The sequence below is a fragment of the Vicia villosa genome, linkage group LG3, assembly GCF_029867415.1.
Source record: "Vicia villosa cultivar HV-30 ecotype Madison, WI linkage group LG3, Vvil1.0, whole genome shotgun sequence".
NCBI classification, from domain to species: Eukaryota; Viridiplantae; Streptophyta; class Magnoliopsida; order Fabales; family Fabaceae; genus Vicia; species Vicia villosa.
In genome coordinates this window covers 44,129,171-44,149,664 of record NC_081182.1, presented here as the reverse complement: position 1 = coordinate 44,149,664, position 20,494 = coordinate 44,129,171, and the positions used below count along the sequence as shown (strand labels likewise).

Genomic DNA, 20,494 nt, shown 5'->3' with positions numbered 1-20,494 from the left:
AAAAAAATTGCAATACAACTTTGATTGGTATTAAAGTATGATATTAAATGATATTAAAAATATTATTACGTAATAATAATTTTTTTCAATAATAAAAATATAATCTTACTTTTATGTTATTCTAAACTTTTAATAATTTTTGTTAAATTAAAAAAATAAATGTTACTGAATTTTATAAGAAACAATTTGTATGGATTTAGTTTAATAAATATTAAACTAATTAAATTCACTCGATTTATCAGTCGAAATTGGGCCTTTAAAGTGAAAAGTGTGGTTTGCGTCGAATTTAAGTTTTGATTCGATATTGACCCAAACCAATTGATTGTCCATCCCTAATTTTTAGTACTATTTCAATCATTTAATTGCTGAGAATTTCTTTGCCAACCTCCCTACCTTCTAGTCCACCTCTGGTGAAAACCCCATACTACCCCTGACTTCGGAAATGAACTTCCGAAATGCAAGAAAAAGGTGTTTTCAGAGATGCATCTCCGAAAACGCCTTTTTTTTCTCAAAAATTATCTTATTTCGGAAGTTCATTTCCGAAAACAGCATTTCGGAAGTTCACTTCCGAAATACTGCGCGTTCTGCAGATTTATCAAAACACTCCCCCTCCCCCAATTCATTTACCCTAACTCAAATCAAAAACAACCAAAGGCGAAAATTTGTGCAAACACACTTCCAAGGCTGCATCAAGGCTCCAATCACATTGCTATACAACATTCAAAAGCCCACAAATCACTCAATTTGTAAGTTTTAAATTTGTTAGATTCATTATTCAAATGCATGTTATTTAGGGTTTCAATTGCATAAATGATATATGGACTGGTTGTTAGTGGTATTTAGGTTGCTTAGAAACTTTTTGAATTGGTTTTATGTTTGATTTTGGGGTCTGCCATGGAAGTTTCAGAAAACTCTATCGCAGGGGTGTTTCGGAAGTTCATTTCCGAAAACACCTCCATCCCAGTTTTCGGAAATGAACTTCCGACTTGTATCAGAAGTTCAAATTTTTTAGTTTTTTATTTTGTCTCGCATATTAATCGATTTCAATTGTTTACAGGAACATGTCAGGAATGGGTGGCGCTAAGGGAAAAAAGGAGGTGAAGGAGAAGAAGAAGGTTTCGACCGGCTCTACTTCGTGCTCTCGCGGAGTGAAGGAGGTGAAGGAGAAGAAGAAGGTTTCGACCGGCTCTACTTCTCGTTCCCAGGGGGCCCGGGGCCCGGATGCTCAAGCTTAACTATCTGGCGTGAGAGTCGTGGTTGATGCTGATGGTTCTGAGACTGAGTGGGATGAGGATTGGTATCAGTATCTTCATTCGGAGGAGTTCGCTCGTCGGGCAGAATAATGTGTTTTTGTTTTGTTTGATGTGTATTTTGTAACGCTCGTCGGGCAGAATAACGTGTTTTTGTTTTTGTTTGACGTGTTTTGTTTTGTTTTGTTTTGATTTCGGATTGTATCTTTCGCACAGTGTTTTTGGATTTTATTTATCATATTAGTATTTTCTGTTTATATGTCGCTTATTTTATTTGCCGTTTGCGTTTAATTAAAATGCGAGACTGTTTAAGAAAAAACATTAAAAAAAAGCTTTTTGAGAGCGAGAAAGTTTTTGTATGGTATCCTAAGCATAACATGACACCATTGTTCAAGAGTAAACTATCTGATATTTACAGAAAAGTTGGTGCTAGAAATATCTCTGAGTCACTATCCAAAGAAGAATCATCTGTTGTGAATGATGATGTTGAACTCGAGCATATTGATCCAAATAATATTCTCAACTTAAGGGGGTTGGTTAAGCTTATTCTTCGTTTATTTGTTTTTTTTTTCAACAGGAGCGAGAGCCGTTGAAAATGCGAGACTGTTTTAGATAAAACATAAAAAAAAACACACCTGCATAATTCGGAAGTTCATCTCCAAAGACACCCCCCATGAGGTGTTTTCGGAGATGCACTTCCGAATTGTGAAAATTTTTAAAAAAAACATGCGCTTCGGAAGTTCATTTCCGAAGCAGGGGTATTTTGAGATTTTTCGCTGGGGGTGACCCCCATAGGGAGGTGGCTAAAGAAATTTTCTAATTGTTTTACCTCAATCAACTAGGTATCTTAACAAAATCCAAATATTTTCAAACAAAAACAAAATCAAGAAACTGATAATTGTGGAACAGCACGTGGCGTGGTGGAGTATTAATTGTAGCTAGATTGGTTTGTTGTTGTTGTTTGATTTGGTTCGGATTCGATGAAATTTAAGTTGATGATTGGAATTCATGTGTGCTTCTTGTATCATTCTATTAAGTTGATAATTGAAACATTTCACTAGATCGTATGGGATTAGAAATTTCAAACTTTATATTAGGGGTGTTTGCAATACGGTTTGAATGGTTTTGACGCAAAAAAAAAAAAAAATTATCCAAACTTCTAGAGAAAAAACGTGTGGTTTGGTATGGTTCAATTAACTCTTAGAAATAAAACTGGATCAACCCAAATCAAAACAATATGGTTTGGTTCGATTCGGTTTGTTCGGTTTTTTTCAAAAAAATTATTGAGTCATGCATACAAAAATAGATAACAACTTAACTTTGTATTTAGTTATTCATACACTACCAAATAATAATAAAACTCATCATATTTGGACTACAAGTTCCCATTTAATATGTAAAAATCATATTAGACAAAAGTGGAATAATAAACATAAAACAATAGCATAAAACAATATCAAAAATATTATATTGAAACAAAAAATAGAGGAGATGAGAGATTAGTGAGATAAAAAAGAAAGTCAAAAGAGAGGAGAGATTAGAGAATAAGAGGTGCGATAAAAAGGAAATTGAAAGAGAGAACAACAGCATAAAAATGAGAAGGTGAAAAAGAAAGAATATTAGAAAGTAGATATTTGAGGAAGAAGACGATATACTGCAAGGGGAGATTTGAGAAGGTTGAAAATGAAACCTTAAGTGTGGGGAAGAGAAAATCGTTCGTAATCGTAAGGCTAAGCCATAATAGGTTTACGTTTGGGTTGGATGTGAGTTAAATTAAATTTGGGTATTAACATAATGCGGTTTCATTCGATTTGGTTTGGTTTGCAAAATATAAACCGCAAACCGAACTAAACCGCACGGTTTTGTTAAAATATAACTCAAACACATCCGAACCAAATGCAATTTTTTGCGATTTTCAATTTAGTTTAATTTAATTTGATGTTTTTCGATTGGGGTGGTTTGGTTCTAAACACCCTTATTTATCACCATTACATGTATAAGTATTAGAATTGTGAAAAAATGTTAACAATGTGTCCCTAAGAAATTTGCTTATGGAACATTAAACAAGCTGCTACTTCTAGTATATTGGTGGCTTAAATTTACATAAGTATCTCATATGGTACTCCCAGGAAGATTGGCTTTGGGTTTCAAGTTTTCCTAAAATTGAGTATGGGATTTCCTTTAAAATAATTTCCCATTCCAAAATGCTTTATTTTTTATTCCCATTCCAAAATGCTTTATTTTTTATTATGTTTTGTGAATAATCCTTTAGTTGTGTTCTTAATAAAAACACCATTTGGATAATTTTCCTGATACTCATCAGGTGAGATCGCAAATGTATGAAAGTATGTTTGTCACTTGCGTGTTATCAATGTAGTTTCCTTCTGTTTTTTAGATACCTTCCAATTTATTATGGTGTCCTTTATATAGCCTGTGTTTGAAACCTCTCGGCTATAATGAGCCGCCTCTTTGTTTCTCATATTTAAAATCCTGAGATAACGTCCTATGTCGCTATAACTGTTGTCAATCATGTTCTTTAAGGGCTCCTTCATAAATTTCGTAACTTTCATGCGACCCTGGGACTGCCTCTAAAACGTTACATTGGGCTATCAACTCGGAAATCCAGCGTCTACCAACGAACAAGCTACATAGACACGACTTCGGGATCCTAACGTCTGTCCTCTACCAGAGAAAGATATTTGGGGGTCCTGCACGACCATGACACACGAGCGTTAACCCAAATTTTGGTTAAGATCATTCATGCACTTCCGGTTTCACCATTTATGCTAAGATAGAAATTTTGGGATGTACATAAGTCCCCCGAACATAAAGCCTGAAAGGATAAAGTGTTCTGACAAAGAGTCCCAGAATACACCCCGTTCCTAGAGATTACGCCCTAACGCGACCTTGATCCATCCAAAGATCGCCCATAGGCCCCGGCTCAATGGTGTATTTGATTAGTAATGTTTGTGAATATTTTACAAGATTTCTTCTCTCTCTTCGCCATAATGACTGTTTGGGGGGAATTCAATGCCATTATGACCCTGAAACGTTTCAACTTCACCTAGCCGTTGTTGAAACCTAATTAGATAAAACCTCAAATCTTCTTTCCTTGTTCTTCATTCCTGAACTTTTATCCTTTCCTCGAAATTGCTCTTGAAGTCATACGCCTTTACCAATTGATTTACAAACCACTTCAGGTATTATTATTATTATACCTTATTTAATTTTTACTTAATTTTTTAGAATGTTTATAATACGTGAATGTGACGATCTGGGAAACTTATTGATTCCTCGAAATGGCCAAGAGACCATAGAGCTTTGGGATTCATGCATGAAAGCATGCGAAGACCACTTGGGGAAAATTGAATTTGATCGAATTATTAAGGAAGTTTACGGCGATATTTTTTCATCCTTTGGTGAAAGTGATTCAGAGTCTTCGTCATCAGGTTCTGTAGAAATAGTGATGGAGATGACTAGATCCTCTATTGACCAAGAAGTTTTAAGCCATGACCATAGCATAATCGATGTCAAATACATTTCCAAAATTTGATCTGAGAAGAAGATCTCTTCCACCGGTAACGAAGAAGACGTCATACTAGAACCATGTATTTAAGGTGATCGGGTCTGTATGACTCAACCACGAGGAGTATCAGATGAGTACTTTTACTTTTACGCCATGGTGATTGAGGATTTCAAACTCCTTATCCCTTTCACCAACTTTGAATCCGATCTTATAAAAACCCTAAATATTGTACCATCTCAACTTCTCCCCAACAGTTGGGGTTTTATTAAGGCTTTTGAGATTGTGTGTGAGGTTGTGGGTATAACTCCCACCTTAGGTTTGTTTTTCTCCTTCTTTGAGCTTAAAGGAGTCGACAAGGGAGGATGGGTCTCCCTTAACGAACTCCCAGGAAAAAATTTCTCCAAATTTATTTTCCTTCTGTTTATCATATACCTTCCCATTTGTTATTATGTCATTTATATAGCATGTGTTTAAAACATATGGGCCATAATGAGCCACCTCTTCGTTTCTCATGCTTAAATGCTTGAGATAACAATCGTCGTCGCCATAACTGTTATCAAGCATGTTTTATAACGGCTCCTCCATAAATTTCATAACCTCCATGCGACTCTGGGACTGCCTCTAGACTGTTACATTGGGCTATCAGCTCAAAAAAATCTAGCGTCTACCAAGGAACAAACTACATAGACACGGCTCTAGGATCCTGACGTTCGGCCTCTACCAGAGGAAAATATTTGAAGTCATGCACGACCATGGCACAAAGGTGTCAACCCAACTTTTGGTTAAGATCATTCTTGCACTTCCGGTTTCACCATATCAGCTAAGATAGAAATTCCAGAATTTACAAGTTGCTTAGTAATTTGTAAGCAGTTGATGCTTAAGATCATAGGTTTGGATCTTACATATGAGTATAGTTTTTGTAATATTTTCTTGATGCTTCAAAGGACTCAATTTTTAGTAATCATGTATGGATTGAGGAATAAGAATTTAGTGGGAAGGTTGCAGTAATCACTTACGTGTAAATTTATTGAGTCATTTTTATTTTCAATTGTATCATCATCATGGGTATAATGTGAAGGTTCTTATTCGTGATAGTTGATTACAAATAACCATGATTAACAACAGCAATGATGGTATATTTAAATGCAATGTCAGCTCAAATATTTTTTATCATGTAAATCTCTGGCGAAATAGGACCCGTTATTTGGAAAGATTTAGGTGCAACATCCTTAGTTCCTCACATTGCCTTTATACTTAGCTTTATTCGAATACCTAATGTGGCTAATAGTTTATGTTTAGAAGGTGTTAAAAACTAATAAAATTCTACCTGAGAGAATGTTTCAACTCAAAACCATTCAAATTCACACTCGAACCCATCAAATGTGTGTCTGCAAACTATCATCTGAGTTATACTTCAAAAACAAAATATCATCATTCTTTATCCTAGGAGCAAAACACAAAGGGATGATCATGTCTTATTCGTTCATATAGTCTTGATTGACTCTTCTCATCCTTTAAGCAAACAAAAGAAGGGGTCCTTTAAACAAACAAAAGAAGGGGGTAGTGAAACTAGACTAACAGCACCATGTTACAACATTGTTAGCTAAGGAAAATTATGTTTTGTGGGAATGCAATAGATCACGAGTCAGAACTTTATGACTGGATTTTACACCAAGAAAGCAAGGGTCTATACAAAAACTGCAATTCTGTCTACTGACTAAGTAACTTAGTCTACCGAACCATTTTAATATCGTCGGATAGGTAAGAGCCATTAAATACTGCAGTGACTAACCACTAAAACCTGAGAAAAACATTGGTGCAATTATATAACAGATAAACAAATTGTAAAATAACAACAAACTACAGATACGCTAAAACTCCAAGTTAAAAAGAATAAAAAGTACATTTGCCTAGACAATTTCTAAATGTAACAGTCTAATCAGAAAGCTATGGTGCTGCGGTAGGGCACCGCAATGACATCACACCTTAATTTAACAGCTCTTGTGAGACTCACCAGTCACCACTGTACTAACAAAACTTCCAACGGTTGTTGCAGTTAACACAAGTGACATACGTTGTCATAGGTTCATCAGCACTACGAGTCTGCATTTGGTAATAGGTGGTTTTCCTTTGACCACACCTACCACATTTAAATTGATCAGTAGTAGCTTTTGGTGCACCTCCACGCTCACATTCAAACAAAGCTTTCTTCTCGAGTTTCTCAATCTGCTGCTTCCTTTGTTCACTGGCCATTTCTGCTGAAGTCATGTCGACAAGCCGCTGCGGCTCAACAATTCCGAGCAGAACTTTTCTTCGGAAATCTGGGTTATTCTGATCCTTAAGATTAAACATTAATGACCTGTACTTGACCTTTTGGGCTCCATTTGAAGGACCCCACTTTTCAAATAACAGAGACTCCACTGTAACTGCAACACGAATTGGGTCACATGCATTTACTTCATCCATCATATCTTCATCTGCCTCTTCAAAAACCTTAGATAAAGCATCTCCGAGAAGTTCCCTTATTTTGTCTCGTGCTGAATCATTAGATTTGATCATTGTCTTCAGCTTTGGGGGAGCAGCAGAGCTGGATGAAATTTTCTTTGCTACAGAAACATGTGTTTCCTCCTTGGCTATCTTTTCCACCTTGACGCTTGAAGAACGATCAGTTTTCTCAATTTTGACATCCACATTTTGTGCCTTTACATTTCCAGAGCTCAGCTTTGATGCACCATTCCCATTAACTTTTTCTACTTTGACACTTTCTCCTTTCTCAACCTTCACCGAAGGACTCTTTTGCAATTTCCCAGCTTTAGCTCTCTCCCCATTTGTTGACTCAACCTTAGAATCTGAGGGCCCAGATTTATTTTTACTTGTTTCCTTGATGATTATGCCTTTCCATATCTCAATTAAGTCAACAGCAAAAGCCCGAATTTTCTGCCTGGGGTGCTTGGTGAGACTTTTAAGATGTTTCCCTACCTGAAAGATTATAACAGAAAATAAAAAATCAAAAGAAATCTTCCCATGAAACAGATACAAATTTGATCTTCCCTTGGCACTTTCAATTTCTATGCCCTGACTTACAAACACTATCCTTTTCTAAGTAGTTTTAGACACCTATTTATTTTCCGTTGAACTTTATGTTCATTTTTACCCATAATATCATTGAAACTGTCAATCTCAGGTAGATTAATAACTTATATTAATGAGTTCAAAAAATAAAAACAGAGCACCAAAAAACTTTTCAATGTTGATAATGTTCTTCTGTTAAGATTATTAAATTAAAAGCAAACAACCTATTTATCAAGCAAGAATACGGACCGTCTACGAAGAAATTGTGGTAACATGAAGGTACATGCTTGTAAGTAAAAGGAGGCACAACCAAGCTCCATAAATGGAGCATAAGCTGAAAACCGAAATACAGGTAGCGTGACACACGGTAAGGGTATACTGTATTATTAATTCACAATCCATTCACGCAAACAAAATATTCCACATATACAAACCCATCCTACTGAATTTTTAATGTTGGACAAAAAAAGAAAATCCATCAAAGAGAAAAGGAGTTAAGTACAACAAGTAGAAGCTGAAATACCGTTCCAATTAGAAACAAAAAGGAGCGAGGGAAGCAAGAAGAGATGAATGAATGAGTTTAATTAACAGAGTGATTGGAATGAATATAAAAGATTTGATTTAATAATTTGAAAATCAAATCATGAGTTTGGAATCAATGTTGTTAAACGCGAGATCCTCTCATGTTCGCTGAGGAGGAACATGTACATTGAGTCATATTAGATCACAACACATATAACTATAATCATCCTCGTTTTGTCACCACCACCACCACCACCACCTCTCAACTAAAATTCAATTAAAAATACATACGGAAGCCGCAATACTATAGAATACTATTCAAGAGGAAATAAGTATAAAACTATAAATAGTCTTTTTGCATCTTGGAAAGATATATTGAGAGAAAAAAATAGCAGTGTTTCAACAGAGTTAAGATATGTCAAATGATGACACGCCCAAGTACTAACAAGCCCATGGCTTAATGAAGACCATTAAGAACTAGGACAACGAGGCTGGAGTAGTTAGTTAACTAGATGGAGCTAGTTGGATAGATAAATAAATAAATAGGGATCTGAGATTAAGGATGTTGCTTAAAATTGTTAGCATTATATATACAGAGCAGTGGCTCATTTGTATAGGGAAACTGTGGGAAGAAAATTCGTTTCCCCATTTCAATCTATCAGCAAAGCTATTCACTTACATTCCCCAAATTCCTAACAAAAACCCATGCAAGAGCATCAAGACTCATATGAAGGTAAACATCAACTCAGATCAGGCTAGAACAGCATCACAACTAAGGATATCATATAAGAATAAAACGATGAATGAAAAGCTGCAACAAACAAGGTTTGCGGTTTCTAGGGTGAGCATCAATTTTTTCCAGGAAAAAATGTGTTTTTTACCACTTAAACAGCAGCATGTTTGAACCACAAAAACCATCTGATGCCAGCGACTTACAAGCTAGTTTGATGATCCTGCAACTATCTCACCAAACAAAAGTGGAGTATAATAAGGATCAAAACTCCCATAGAATACCATAGTATCGGGCAACCTTACGATGGACAGGGACATTGGAACCTTGACAACCGCATTTGGAATGTTAAAGATGGAACGATAAATCCTGTATATAAAATGTATGAGCAGATTCTAGCAAAATATACAATTTTATATTTTGACTCCCCCATATTCAAACTTGGGACCTTTTCCTTCATTATGAGCTTTCAGCCACCATGCCACATCCAAATATGATATCCGACTTCTGGATCAAATAAACTCGAGTCAAATGACACCAATCCCAACTTTGACGAATCCAAACACAACTAAATGTCATTTACTACAAATCACATTTATCATATATCATAAAATCCAAATTAGCCATCGACAACAACATCTGTGTGGCGACCAAAAAAAAAAAACACAAATCGCTATGCGACATCCACATCATCAGATAATTAAAAGCTTTCAGCCACCATTAGTCAATAAAACCTAAAAGTAAACACCACATATCATTCAAATATACAAATTGATTACTCAATATGCAGAATATAGATTAAATCAAAGAAAATCAGCACTCAAACACTGACTGTCCTAAATTCTCAAAATGGCCAATCTGTATCTTCCTTTCAATTGAACCCTAACCCTAATAACATGCAATACAGCTTAACACAACATTCACCAGTATCCCATGCTTCAAAAATTCACCACATACATACAACAAAAAGATTTCAAAAAGAAACAATTGAAAGTAAACGAAATCAAAATTACAAAATGTCAAGAAAAAAAAACCTGGGTATTGACGAGAATTTTATAATTGACAGGAAATTTCTTGAGCTGCTCGAGCGCATCAAGGCATCGGCTTTCTTCGTGCGGACTATCTGCGTCGGTAGACGCATCCGCTGCTTTCTTGGCAGCCTCATACAATTCCACCAACTCTTTCTCATTTTCTTTCTCCATCGAACCCAGCCACTTTCTGTTTCACGAAAACGATCGAATTACGTTAAAAATTCAACGGAATACGTAACGAAAAATGATAAATAACGATGAGAATGGAGGAGAAGAGAAGAGTGAGTACTCACCTGAATGGTACTTGTTGTTGCTTTCTGCGGCTGCGGCTGTGCGGGAAGTGAAGCGAAAGAAAAGAAAGGAGCAGAAAATAACGAGAGAAGTACATATAAACGGAGGGGGATCATTGTGTATCGAAAAGGATCAGACGGTTAGCGATGCGTGTTGGGTTGTGTTGTGTGTGCTAGGTATGGAACTTTCTCGATCCGGTAATTCGGATCATATTTTAATCAATGAAAAATCAATCTTTCCATCTTTTTGCTATTTATTTATATTTATATTTACTATTATTATACATTACTATATATATTGTATTGTGGTAAAAAGATAAACAAAAATGCTAGCTTCATACTAAATATCACAATCACACCTTATGTGTATACTTTTTGGATGCACTTTTGTTTTTTTTAATAATTTTTTTTCTTTAATTTTGTGTCAATCAAAATATTTTAAAAATGCTTATGGTGTAGTACGTGTAAATACGGTGTAGTTATTATTTGGTGTCAGTATATCAAAGCTCAAAGATAATCTAGGTTAATGGAATAGTATTTCACATGATATTTTTCTTAAAGTATATAAATATATATTTGGTGTATTTCATATATTCTACATTTCTCGTGTATGATTTAATCATATTCATATTTGGATTCTAATAATTTTTCATCAAGCGTAAGTTATTCGCATAATTTGAGTTGATTCACACTAAGTTCTCACTCGTGCTTCAAGTCAAACATAATAATCATGATTTTGATACTTGTGTCTTGAAGAGTACTTTAAGTTATGCAAAGATCTCTTCAACTTACATATTAACATGTTTTGTCCAATATCATTGAAACTAGGGGTGGCAAAACGGGCCGGGGCCCGCCGGGCCGCCCGCGCACCCGCCAAAAATTGGCGGGTTGGGTTGGGATTTTAGGCTCGCCGCTCGCTAAAGTCCGCCCCGCCAAAACCCGCCGCCCGCCATACCCGCCCCGCCAAAGCCCGCCGCTCGCCAAAACCCGCTCCTCCTCCAAAACTCACTCTTTTTTTAGTTAATTCTAGTAATTGCAATTCCTGATGATTTATTTTATACATTTATTTATAAACTAGTAAGAGACCCGTGCTGCCGCACGGGTATTCGTCTATTTTATGTAGTATATTTTAAATGATATGAAAATCAATGTTAAATGTCATTATGAATAATTTTATTAATTATTATATAAATTAATTAGACATGAAAAAATATAAATTTTGATAGAATATCAACTTTATAATATTATAAGAAATGTAAATGCAAAATTTAAAATATAAATAAAAAATATGAAATTATTTACTTAATTGTAAATTGAACAATAATCATAAAGAAAGATTTAAGTGTATTTGAAAATAATAATTTTATTTTAAAATAAATATAGTAATTTGATAGTGACCCGTATCATAAAAAATTAATTGTGTAAATGACTATATAGTAGCGTAAAATAAAATAAGTATCGTGTTGATAGTAAAAATAAAAATTTTGACATTTGAAAATAAGAATTGTGTCTCAAATAATGATTATTTAAAATAAAATAGATATTTTGTTGATAATGCCCCTTGAAAAAAATAAAATTGACATTCGAAAATAAGAATTCCGTGTCTCAATAAAAGACAATTGATAATTAAAATAAAAAAGTATTTAGTGGCCCGTCAGTAAATAGAAATTTTGACATTTAAAAATAATTTTTTAATTAATTATGAATAATTTTTTAATAATTATAAAATAATTATGTTTTCAATTGAGTAAATTTTTACGTGTTCCTCTTCGGTCTATTAAAAAATATTCAATTTATTAATATATTTATGTTTAGAAAAATAAAAAGGGGAAAAAATTAAAATTGTAAAGTGTATAGGGTGTTTAATAGAGAGAGTGAAAAAGTTCCAACACTCAAGTAATTGGGCATTTTTTTATTAAATTTTAAACAGTGCCACTTTTACAACATATCTGGTTGAAACTTGAAACAACCATTTGAACTCATGTCAATCAAACTTCTAAATTATATCCAAGAATGTTTTGACCATTTGAACTCATCTCAACCAAACTTCAAAAGAAAAAAAAAACTTAATTCATTGAGCTAATGATACCTACAACGCTTCCATTATCAGTACTGGAGTACTTAAAAAACTAAATAAGGGTGGCAATGAATAAACATAGGAAGCAATGTAAACATTGTGACATAACATATACATTCTTGATGGATGCAATTAAAAATTGTATGATGTTGCAGAAAAATTCATAGCTCAGGTTCTGGTTGGATAATGTGCTAAGTATGTTAGGAAGCAAATTATATATTGGATTCGTTCATGTTGCAATGCTAAAAGACTATATTAAATACCTTTATACCTTGAAAAATGTAAAACCAATGTGCTAAGTATGTTAGGAAGCAAATTATATATTGGATTCTTTCCTGTTGCAATGCTAAGAGACTATATTAAATACCTTTATACCTTGAAAAATGTAATATCAAGAATAATAGGAGAAAATTATAAGGAAAAACCTTTATTGGAAAGTTCAAGAAAAAATAACTTCGCGAGATTTGAAATTTTCTCATATTTGCCTTCTAATCTAATTGCCATTTCATTAATGTACCCTTTCACCTGATAAACAAATGATTGCATAAGTGTCTAAAAGATTGGGAAACCTTACTGCCAAGTCACCTAGTGCAATGGTGCAATTAGAACAAACAATTTTTGACTGAACTTTTCAAAATTGTGAATTTCTGTCACCAGCCACATGCATAGCTATTCCAGTAGCAGTTTTATCGCTTGATGAGGCTTTAGCAGTAGTTGTGCTTCTTCCATGTAATAAGGCAGATACAACATTTACAATACTAAGTTCCCGAGGGCTGCGTCAGGATTCAATTTGGAATCGTCTTTAACTTGTGACCTTGCAACTAAGATGACACCAAGTGCAGCGGCCTTTTCTTTTGTGCCTTGCCACCACCTCCCCCGTGCAATGCAATTTCCTTCCTCAGTTCCAAGCTCCTTAAGCATTTGCTTGATATCACTCGACTTGTTTATGTTAAAGGTTGGATCCGAACTCATTTTCTATAGTTATGAGTAAAGAAAACAGAAGTTCATAAAGCTACTAAAAGTAGCACCAACGAAAGCACCAATATCAAGGACCAGCATGGGATCAGTAGATTAGAAAAGATGGATGAGCTACATGTTGTATCATGCCTTACCTTCTGGTCAAGTGCATTAGAATTCTGCAAAGCATGAATACACAAACATCAACATGATAGAAAATAAAGCAATCTGCAGAAAATGTTCCCAATTAAAGCCAAATGACCTGATTAGTTATAAGGTCATCCCTAGTAAATGTCTCATCGGTGAGGAGCTTTTAGTGTGTTTTTTTATGTTTAACTCCTTACATAAATAAAAAATATCATATAAAAAATTTAATTAGCAGTAAAAGCAACTTTTAGATACCTCATACATTCATTCATTAACCTGCAATGTTGGTATTAGTATCACATTTATTATTTACAAAGTTGTAACATCACTTTTAATCACAAGAAACATTATGGAGTGAGTTCATCAAATCTAGGTTTCCTCAAATTTGAAACTTTCCTACAAACAACGCAAACAAAAGTGCATACAAATAGAAATTGTGTTATCACCTCAAGCCGCCCGGACAAAGAAAGCTCCATAAAGGGTTACGACGAGAATTTATCCTTGGAATCAGTATCCTGTTTCTGCTTCTGCTAACTGTCATGTAATTCACTAACAAAAACAGCAAGAAGACTACAATGTCTTGATACACCCTGAAAATGCAACATACACTTAGAATAACAAAAAAATACTGCATTGTTGAAGCCAACATGACAGCCAAGTAGATGCAAAGGAACAGTTGCCTTCCTCTTTCCAAAAGCATTAGTTTTGCTTTCGTTTTCGTTGTCTTCTTCATCTCTGCCACATAACGATCAATCTGGAAAGGAAAAAAATAAGTTGAAAATAAGCTGGACTTGAAAAGCTTATGAAAATAAGCTGAAATCAGCTTATCAGATAAGTTAATTCAAACAAAGCCTTAGAGTATCCATTACCTATGGTGAGTTTCAGCTATACCCATCATAGTAAGATAATGACTGAAAGCATGAGCTAGATTGAAAGCTTCTTGTAACGTCATCTTTGACAGACCATGAAGTTTCAATATGGAAAGTTCATAATGGAAAACAAATGAACATGTCAAGCAGCAAATTCTAAAAATTCAGCAGGTTCCTTAAAACAAAATTATCAATGAACATATAAACTGGTCACTAAAAAATATCTAATTAACAGACACATAATATCATACTAGAGGAAAATATCTAGTGATAAGTATTCAAGCAAGACATAGAAAACATAGGAGTTATAAGACACCAAAAGATAAAGATTCAACTTAAAAAATAACCACGCGACACCCTTCACTTACAACCATCCTTCTTGGTAAATGCAATCCATGCTAGAGGTGAGAGACAATCAACAACACAGACCCATGATATTGCCACTTGCACAGATCCATGCTAGAAATGATAGGTACATTGATTATGAGATGGATAAATTTAAAAAAAATAAAAACAAAAGATGAAACCAACGTAGGTAATTTTCTTACAATGATGATGAAATATTCCCTCTGCCTATTCCATTTTTTCTCCTCTCTAATGTAAATCCTGTAAAAAACTAAGAATCGGAAGGAGGATAAAAAAAAATTGAAAAACAAAGAAAATATGTAATGAATCGAAACTACACCATAAATCTTGTTGTTTTCCACTACTGCAAGAATCAACTAAACGGATCTGTCTTGTTGTAACTTCACCATCTCGCAACTTTCATTTATTCTTCGTTGATATTTGTAGATCTCTAATGTTCAGGAATGAAAATATTGGGTAGTAAATGGATGTGATACACTTAGAGAAATTTGCAGAAGAAAGGGATCAATCTATGGCGGAGAAATGAGGGTGGCGGTAGTGTTAGGGTTTGTTGATGAACCGAAATCAGTGGTGGAATGAGAAAGAGGTGACGACGGGGATGGGAGTCCCGACGCGATCTGGGTGTGCGACGGCGGAGATTTGTTCAGATATTTTTAGGGTTTGAGAAGAAAGAAGACAAAAGAGGGAAGGAGAGAAAGAGAGAGGAGAAAAAATGAGAGAGAGTAAAAAGCTGTGTTCTTGAAAACGAAGAGTGAGAAAGAGGGAAAAGGTTTATCCAAGTACAATAATTGAAAAAACTGACCAATGAGAACACAACGTTTGGCATGTTCTATTTCTTATTTTGTTAATTACATGATTAACCTTTTGTATGGGTAAAGAAATTATAAGGAAAGGGCAAAATGGACAGTTTGGCCAATCTCTTATTATTGGGTAGATAGTAGATATATGTAATATTTTTTAGAGTAAATTTGTTAAAAAATTACTTTTATAAAAAATTGTTTTAAAAAATAAGTGAAAAGTTTAATTAAAAGGTAAAAAAAGCATATTAATCTATTAAAAAAATATAAATAAAAATAGGCGGGTAAGCCCGCCGCCCGCCAACCCGCCATCTTGGCGGGGCGGGCATGATTTTGATGCCCATTTTACTTGGCGGGCATGCCCGTCCCGCTCGTTTTTTGGCGGGCATAAGGCGGGGCGGGTGGCGGGCGGGGCGGGCGGCCCGTTTTGCCACCCCTAATTGAAACCCTTCAGTTATTTCATGTAAGTTTGTCCATCTAAATTAACGTGAAGAAATGTAATTTTCACATCCATCTGTTCTAAATCCATATCTCGGTTGGATATCAAAGCTAATACGATTGTAATAGAATTATATCTAACGACCACAGAGAATTTTTTGTCAGGATTAATTCTCTTCAATTATGAGTGCTCCTTTGCAACAATTATCATTCTTTTTGCCACATCATTTTGTTGTGTGTTCCGAACTAAAAAAAATGTTTCCGAACATTATGTTGTACAAATAAAACTGAAATCTTAAATCAATGTATTATGTCATATTAATTTATCATAAAACTTGATCTTCGAACTCGTTTGATTCTCTACCTCAGCCTTATATAATTCGAGCTTGGTAAATACTTCGAACTTCAGCTTCAAGAAATATATCTAAATCTTGCAAGGAAAATCATTAGTGAAAGTCATAAAATACATGGAACAACCTATTAAGGTCTCTTTAGTAGGTCTCGCACTTAATAATATACACAATCTATGATTCTTTATGTTTTGTATTTCGCATACTTAAACCAAACACAACATTGTAATCAAAGTACACAATACTTAAACAAAATCATATTGCAACTGTGAATGCCCTTCAACATGTTTCTCTTATAAAGTTTCATCATCCCACAGTCACTAGGATGATACATACACATGTACCTGAGTTTGGTTGCATCAATATTAGACTTAACTAACACAACATCACTTACAACAGTATTCTCTACAGCTGTAGAAGGACTGATTTCGTGAGTTTGGCAAAATGGGGGACCAAAAGTGTAATTTAACTTATTATGTATATGAAATGCTAAAACCCTAATTTATTTAAATAATAAAAATGAACTACAATTGCTATAAAGTTGTAGATGGGGCACACTTTAAATCTTGATTAACTAAAGTTCTTCATAAAGTCATCTAATGACTGCAAACATATAGCAGTTACTCTTACAATTTCATCTTTTTTAAGTTGCTGATTTATAAATATCAACAACTCGTTTATAATAATACATAAATATAAATAAATGTTGTTGGGGATTGAACTTTATACTAGTGATTTACATTCATTTAACTAAACTAGCACATACTTGTTGAACCACCCCCAACCTTCTAACAAATTCATCTTCTTTTTATAGAAATATTATGAGGAATAATGTGAATATTATGTCAAATAAGGGCCGATTTGTTTCAATTATGTTTAAAATAATAATTTTTATAGTGTTACATATTTTTGTTTTTAAAAAATTTATAAAGAATTTTATAAAAAAAAGTTTAAAATGGGAAATTAGTTTAAAAAGTTTTCATGAAAAAGTTAATTGTGGCCTCCCACGATGTAAAGCATATTGCATCCTCCTTTGAAAATGACAATAACCCTCCAACAATACAAACCTACCAATCTCCTTTAAAAATGACATGGGTCATTCAACGATACAAAGTCGATCGCAACCTTCTTTGAAGATGACATTGGTCCTCAAATGAATTCAATGTCTAACGGATAAAACAAGTGACAATTATATTACTTTAATTTCAGTATATTATTTTACACCATTAATTTTACAATTATTTCATGATATACACATATAACTTTGTTGATTAATAAATAATTATATACATGTCTCTACATTTCTTAGCACTAAAAAATTACGATTATCTTTAAAAATATTCATATATTTATATTGTGTTTGTTTGAAGTTATACTTAACTAAAAATAAGAATTATACAATACAATATAAGGAATATAATTCACTCCACAAAGAAACGAAGACAAGTGAAAGACAACAATTTCAAAAGTTTGAAAACTGTGAAAGGATGGTCATATTCTCACCTCCATGTGTAGCTTTTCTCATGTGTTAAATATATTTAAGTTATGAAATGGAATAAGAGTAACCTCAATAACAACAAAGTCAACTCTCACACTTAGCTCTTTGATAAGTGTCAAAATGTCGATATTTTGAGTATATATTTGTGGCACTTATCGATTCTATTCTTATGATTTTTGTAATAAAATCCTAACTTTTGTGTAAATATGTGCATACTTGTGTTTTTGATTCATTTTTATACCAATTAATAGTTTTCCATTCATTTTATAGGTATTCATGCATCTTCGGAGCATTGAGTAATAAAGACCAAAGGCTAAGCTTCAAGAATGCAAATTCTACCAATTCAACAAAGAATAAGGCTCAAAATAAGGAAGACCAAAATCATCATTTTGGTTTCCATTCATTCGTTATTGGATAGAGCATTGAATAAGCTTTCCAACGCTTCGAACCGGGCTCAATTCGGAGTTACGGTTCTCGAGTTATGGCGAAAACAAAATCTGATTTTTAGCAGACTCCGCTAAGCGGAGGGGGTCCGCTGAGCGGAGCTCCAGCGGAGCAAATCAGCGTCTGGAAGCAATTTTGAGTCCGCTGAGCGGAGGGGGTCCGCTAAGCGGACCTGCTAAGACACCAGCTCGTTAAAAGGGGCCAAAATCACAGTTTTAGGTCATGGGTTGGGTATTTTTGAGTCCCAACACCATCAACTTCATTCTTAGAGTAGAATTGGCTTAGAAAACAACTTCGGAGGTTGCATAAGGATGATCGGGGGTGGATTGAGCGTCGAACGGAGCTGACAAACCGGGAGATTTTCGGTTCATTTCTCTTCTTCTTTGTGTATTTCTCTTTGGTTGGGTTTGTTTGTATATTTACTTGAATCTTATGTATATTTACCGATTATAATGCTATGTTTAACTTGCTTTACAAATCTGTGTTGATATTATCCTGGATTTTTGCTCTATGCTGGGGATTTGGGGTGCTTTAGAGATAAACTTCTTGAATCCTTATCTAGGATGATAATCTGTTGGTTCTGAACTCTAGAGATAGATTTAGAGCTAGCATTCACTGTTTGTATCTGTTCTTAATGCTTTTGTGTTTGAGCGGCGCGCGAGAGATCGCCGATGCGAGAACACGAATGTTCTCGTGACTTCGCGTTAGAGATAACCTTAGTTGTGAGATGATCTCGTTTGTGCTCCAAAGATGGACGCTTATGTGAGAGATACATGATAACATAGATGAGTATTGTAGGTTGAGTATAACGGGTTGGTAAGTGTATGTTTGTGAAGAGTGAATATATTTGCATTCCTGATAAGTTATTTCTCTTCTAAGAATGTGTTTATTCTTTTCCTGTTTATATCTTTGTTTACTTTTTGCTCATTCAATCCCGAGCTCGAAACCATAGAAATTATTGAATGGCATCTCTCCATCTCTGTGGACGATAATTCCTGGATCAATATTTCCAAATCTTGTTTGTTGCTTGCCCTATACTGCATTCAACAAAATGGCGCCGTTGCCGGGGATGGTTGTGAATTGCATCGCAATAGTTTTCGTGGTTTTGAGCTTTGTATATAACGTATATATTGTATAGTTTCAAGTGTATATACTTACTTGTGCATATTTACTTGTTTATGTTCACCATATAGTTTTACTTGTATATGTTACATACTAGTATACTTTTGTTGGTGAATGTTGGTGAAACATGTTGATATCGGATTAGCTCTTTACTTACAAATCTTCACTTTTTAACTTGTGAATCCAACATTCACCAATTTTTCTCTTTGTGTATGTTAATATTTATATGTGTTTCATGTTTGCATATATGTGTTTGCTCTTGTACATATTTGTATATTTGTGTTTTCTTTCATGTTCGTATAATTGTTGTATATATTTGTACCCGTAACGTTTGTTGAGTGTTTTGGTTAGGACACTTTCTTTAAGCTTGTGCGGTGAGACGTCACCATGACATGACGGGAGGAGGCTACTTTCCAAACACCGAAACAATAAAGGCGTCGAGCTAACGACGTAAAACAAGCGCTTGTTGGGAGGCACCCTAACGGTTGTAAATGATGTTTATATTTCTGTTTATGAGGTATTTAGGTGAAGTGGTGAGTGATTAGAACAGCTGGTGCAGTTCTGATTTTTCTGAGTTTTGCTGTGTCGGCTAAGCGGAGCAGATCTCGCTAAGCGAGCATAGCAGAATTTTGTTTTCCTGCTCTGTACCAGTGGGGTTCCCATTCCACTTGGTTCACTCCTTTTTCCCACTCTCACCAAGGCTAATTAATAGTAGATACTAGTTTTATTTTTCTAATTCTTGTATTGGTTGTTTGTACTCGAATTTTGTCGGTGATTCGAAGATTTTTGAGGTGATTTTCCAGAGCTTGAGTGTTTCAACTTGCAGATGTGTGGTAGGATATTGTTTTTGAAGTGTATAATTCAAGGTACTGATTTATCGCTTTCTATAGCATAACATGTTTAAGAAACTTTTCATTTGTACAATTACCATACCATTCATTCTTTTTGCATTACTTGCTTATTGATTGAATCACTTTAGTTCCCAAACCATAAATGTGAGGAAGCTTT

At 34.4% G+C, this 20,494-nt stretch overlaps 1 protein-coding gene and 1 long non-coding RNA gene across 6 annotated transcripts; both read right to left on the bottom strand.

Annotated features, from left to right (window-relative positions):
• Window positions 1–6,578: 6,578 nt before the first annotated feature.
• On the bottom strand, window positions 6,579–10,583 carry LOC131661195 (transcription elongation factor TFIIS-like). 2 transcript variants are annotated; one of them, XM_058930644.1, is made up of 3 exons: window positions 10,425–10,583; window positions 10,135–10,318; window positions 6,579–7,755 (listed from the first exon to the last, which is right to left on the bottom strand). In XM_058930644.1, exons 1-3 carry the CDS (start codon window positions 10,517–10,519, stop codon window positions 6,805–6,807), a joined length of 1,230 nt encoding a protein of 409 aa, XP_058786627.1. In that variant the 5' UTR covers window positions 10,520–10,583; the 3' UTR covers window positions 6,579–6,804. The 2 variants fall into 2 exon arrangements, with proteins under 2 accessions (XP_058786627.1, XP_058786628.1); XM_058930645.1 differs by having other exon boundaries at window positions 10,436–10,500.
• A 2,326-nt stretch (window positions 10,584–12,909) lies between these two features.
• On the bottom strand, window positions 12,910–15,608 carry LOC131661196 (uncharacterized). Of its 4 annotated transcripts, XR_009301139.1 has the most exons (7): window positions 15,157–15,608; window positions 15,020–15,077; window positions 14,472–14,930; window positions 14,049–14,356; window positions 13,718–13,794; window positions 13,611–13,634; window positions 12,910–13,473 (listed from the first exon to the last, which is right to left on the bottom strand). It is a non-coding gene; the product is annotated as an uncharacterized LOC131661196 (long non-coding RNA). The 4 variants fall into 4 exon arrangements; XR_009301138.1 differs by having other exon boundaries at window positions 12,910–13,634; XR_009301137.1 differs by lacking the exon at window positions 13,718–13,794 and having other exon boundaries at window positions 15,157–15,607.
• Window positions 15,609–20,494: the final 4,886 nt, after the last annotated feature.

Bases quoted from the DNA above. Each gene is read 5' to 3' on its own strand.
- LOC131661195 (XM_058930644.1), bottom strand. From the start codon at position 10,519: ATGTACTTCTCTCGTTATTTTCTGCTCCTTTCTTTTCTTTCGCTTCAC. The intron at 10,319-10,424 runs GTGAGTACTCAC...TTCGTGAAACAG, and splicing joins CAACAACAAGTACCATTCAG to AAAGTGGCTGGGTTCGATGG. The intron at 7,756-10,134 runs GTTTTTTTTTCT...ATAATCTTTCAG, and splicing joins AAATTCTCGTCAATACCCAG to GTAGGGAAACATCTTAAAAG.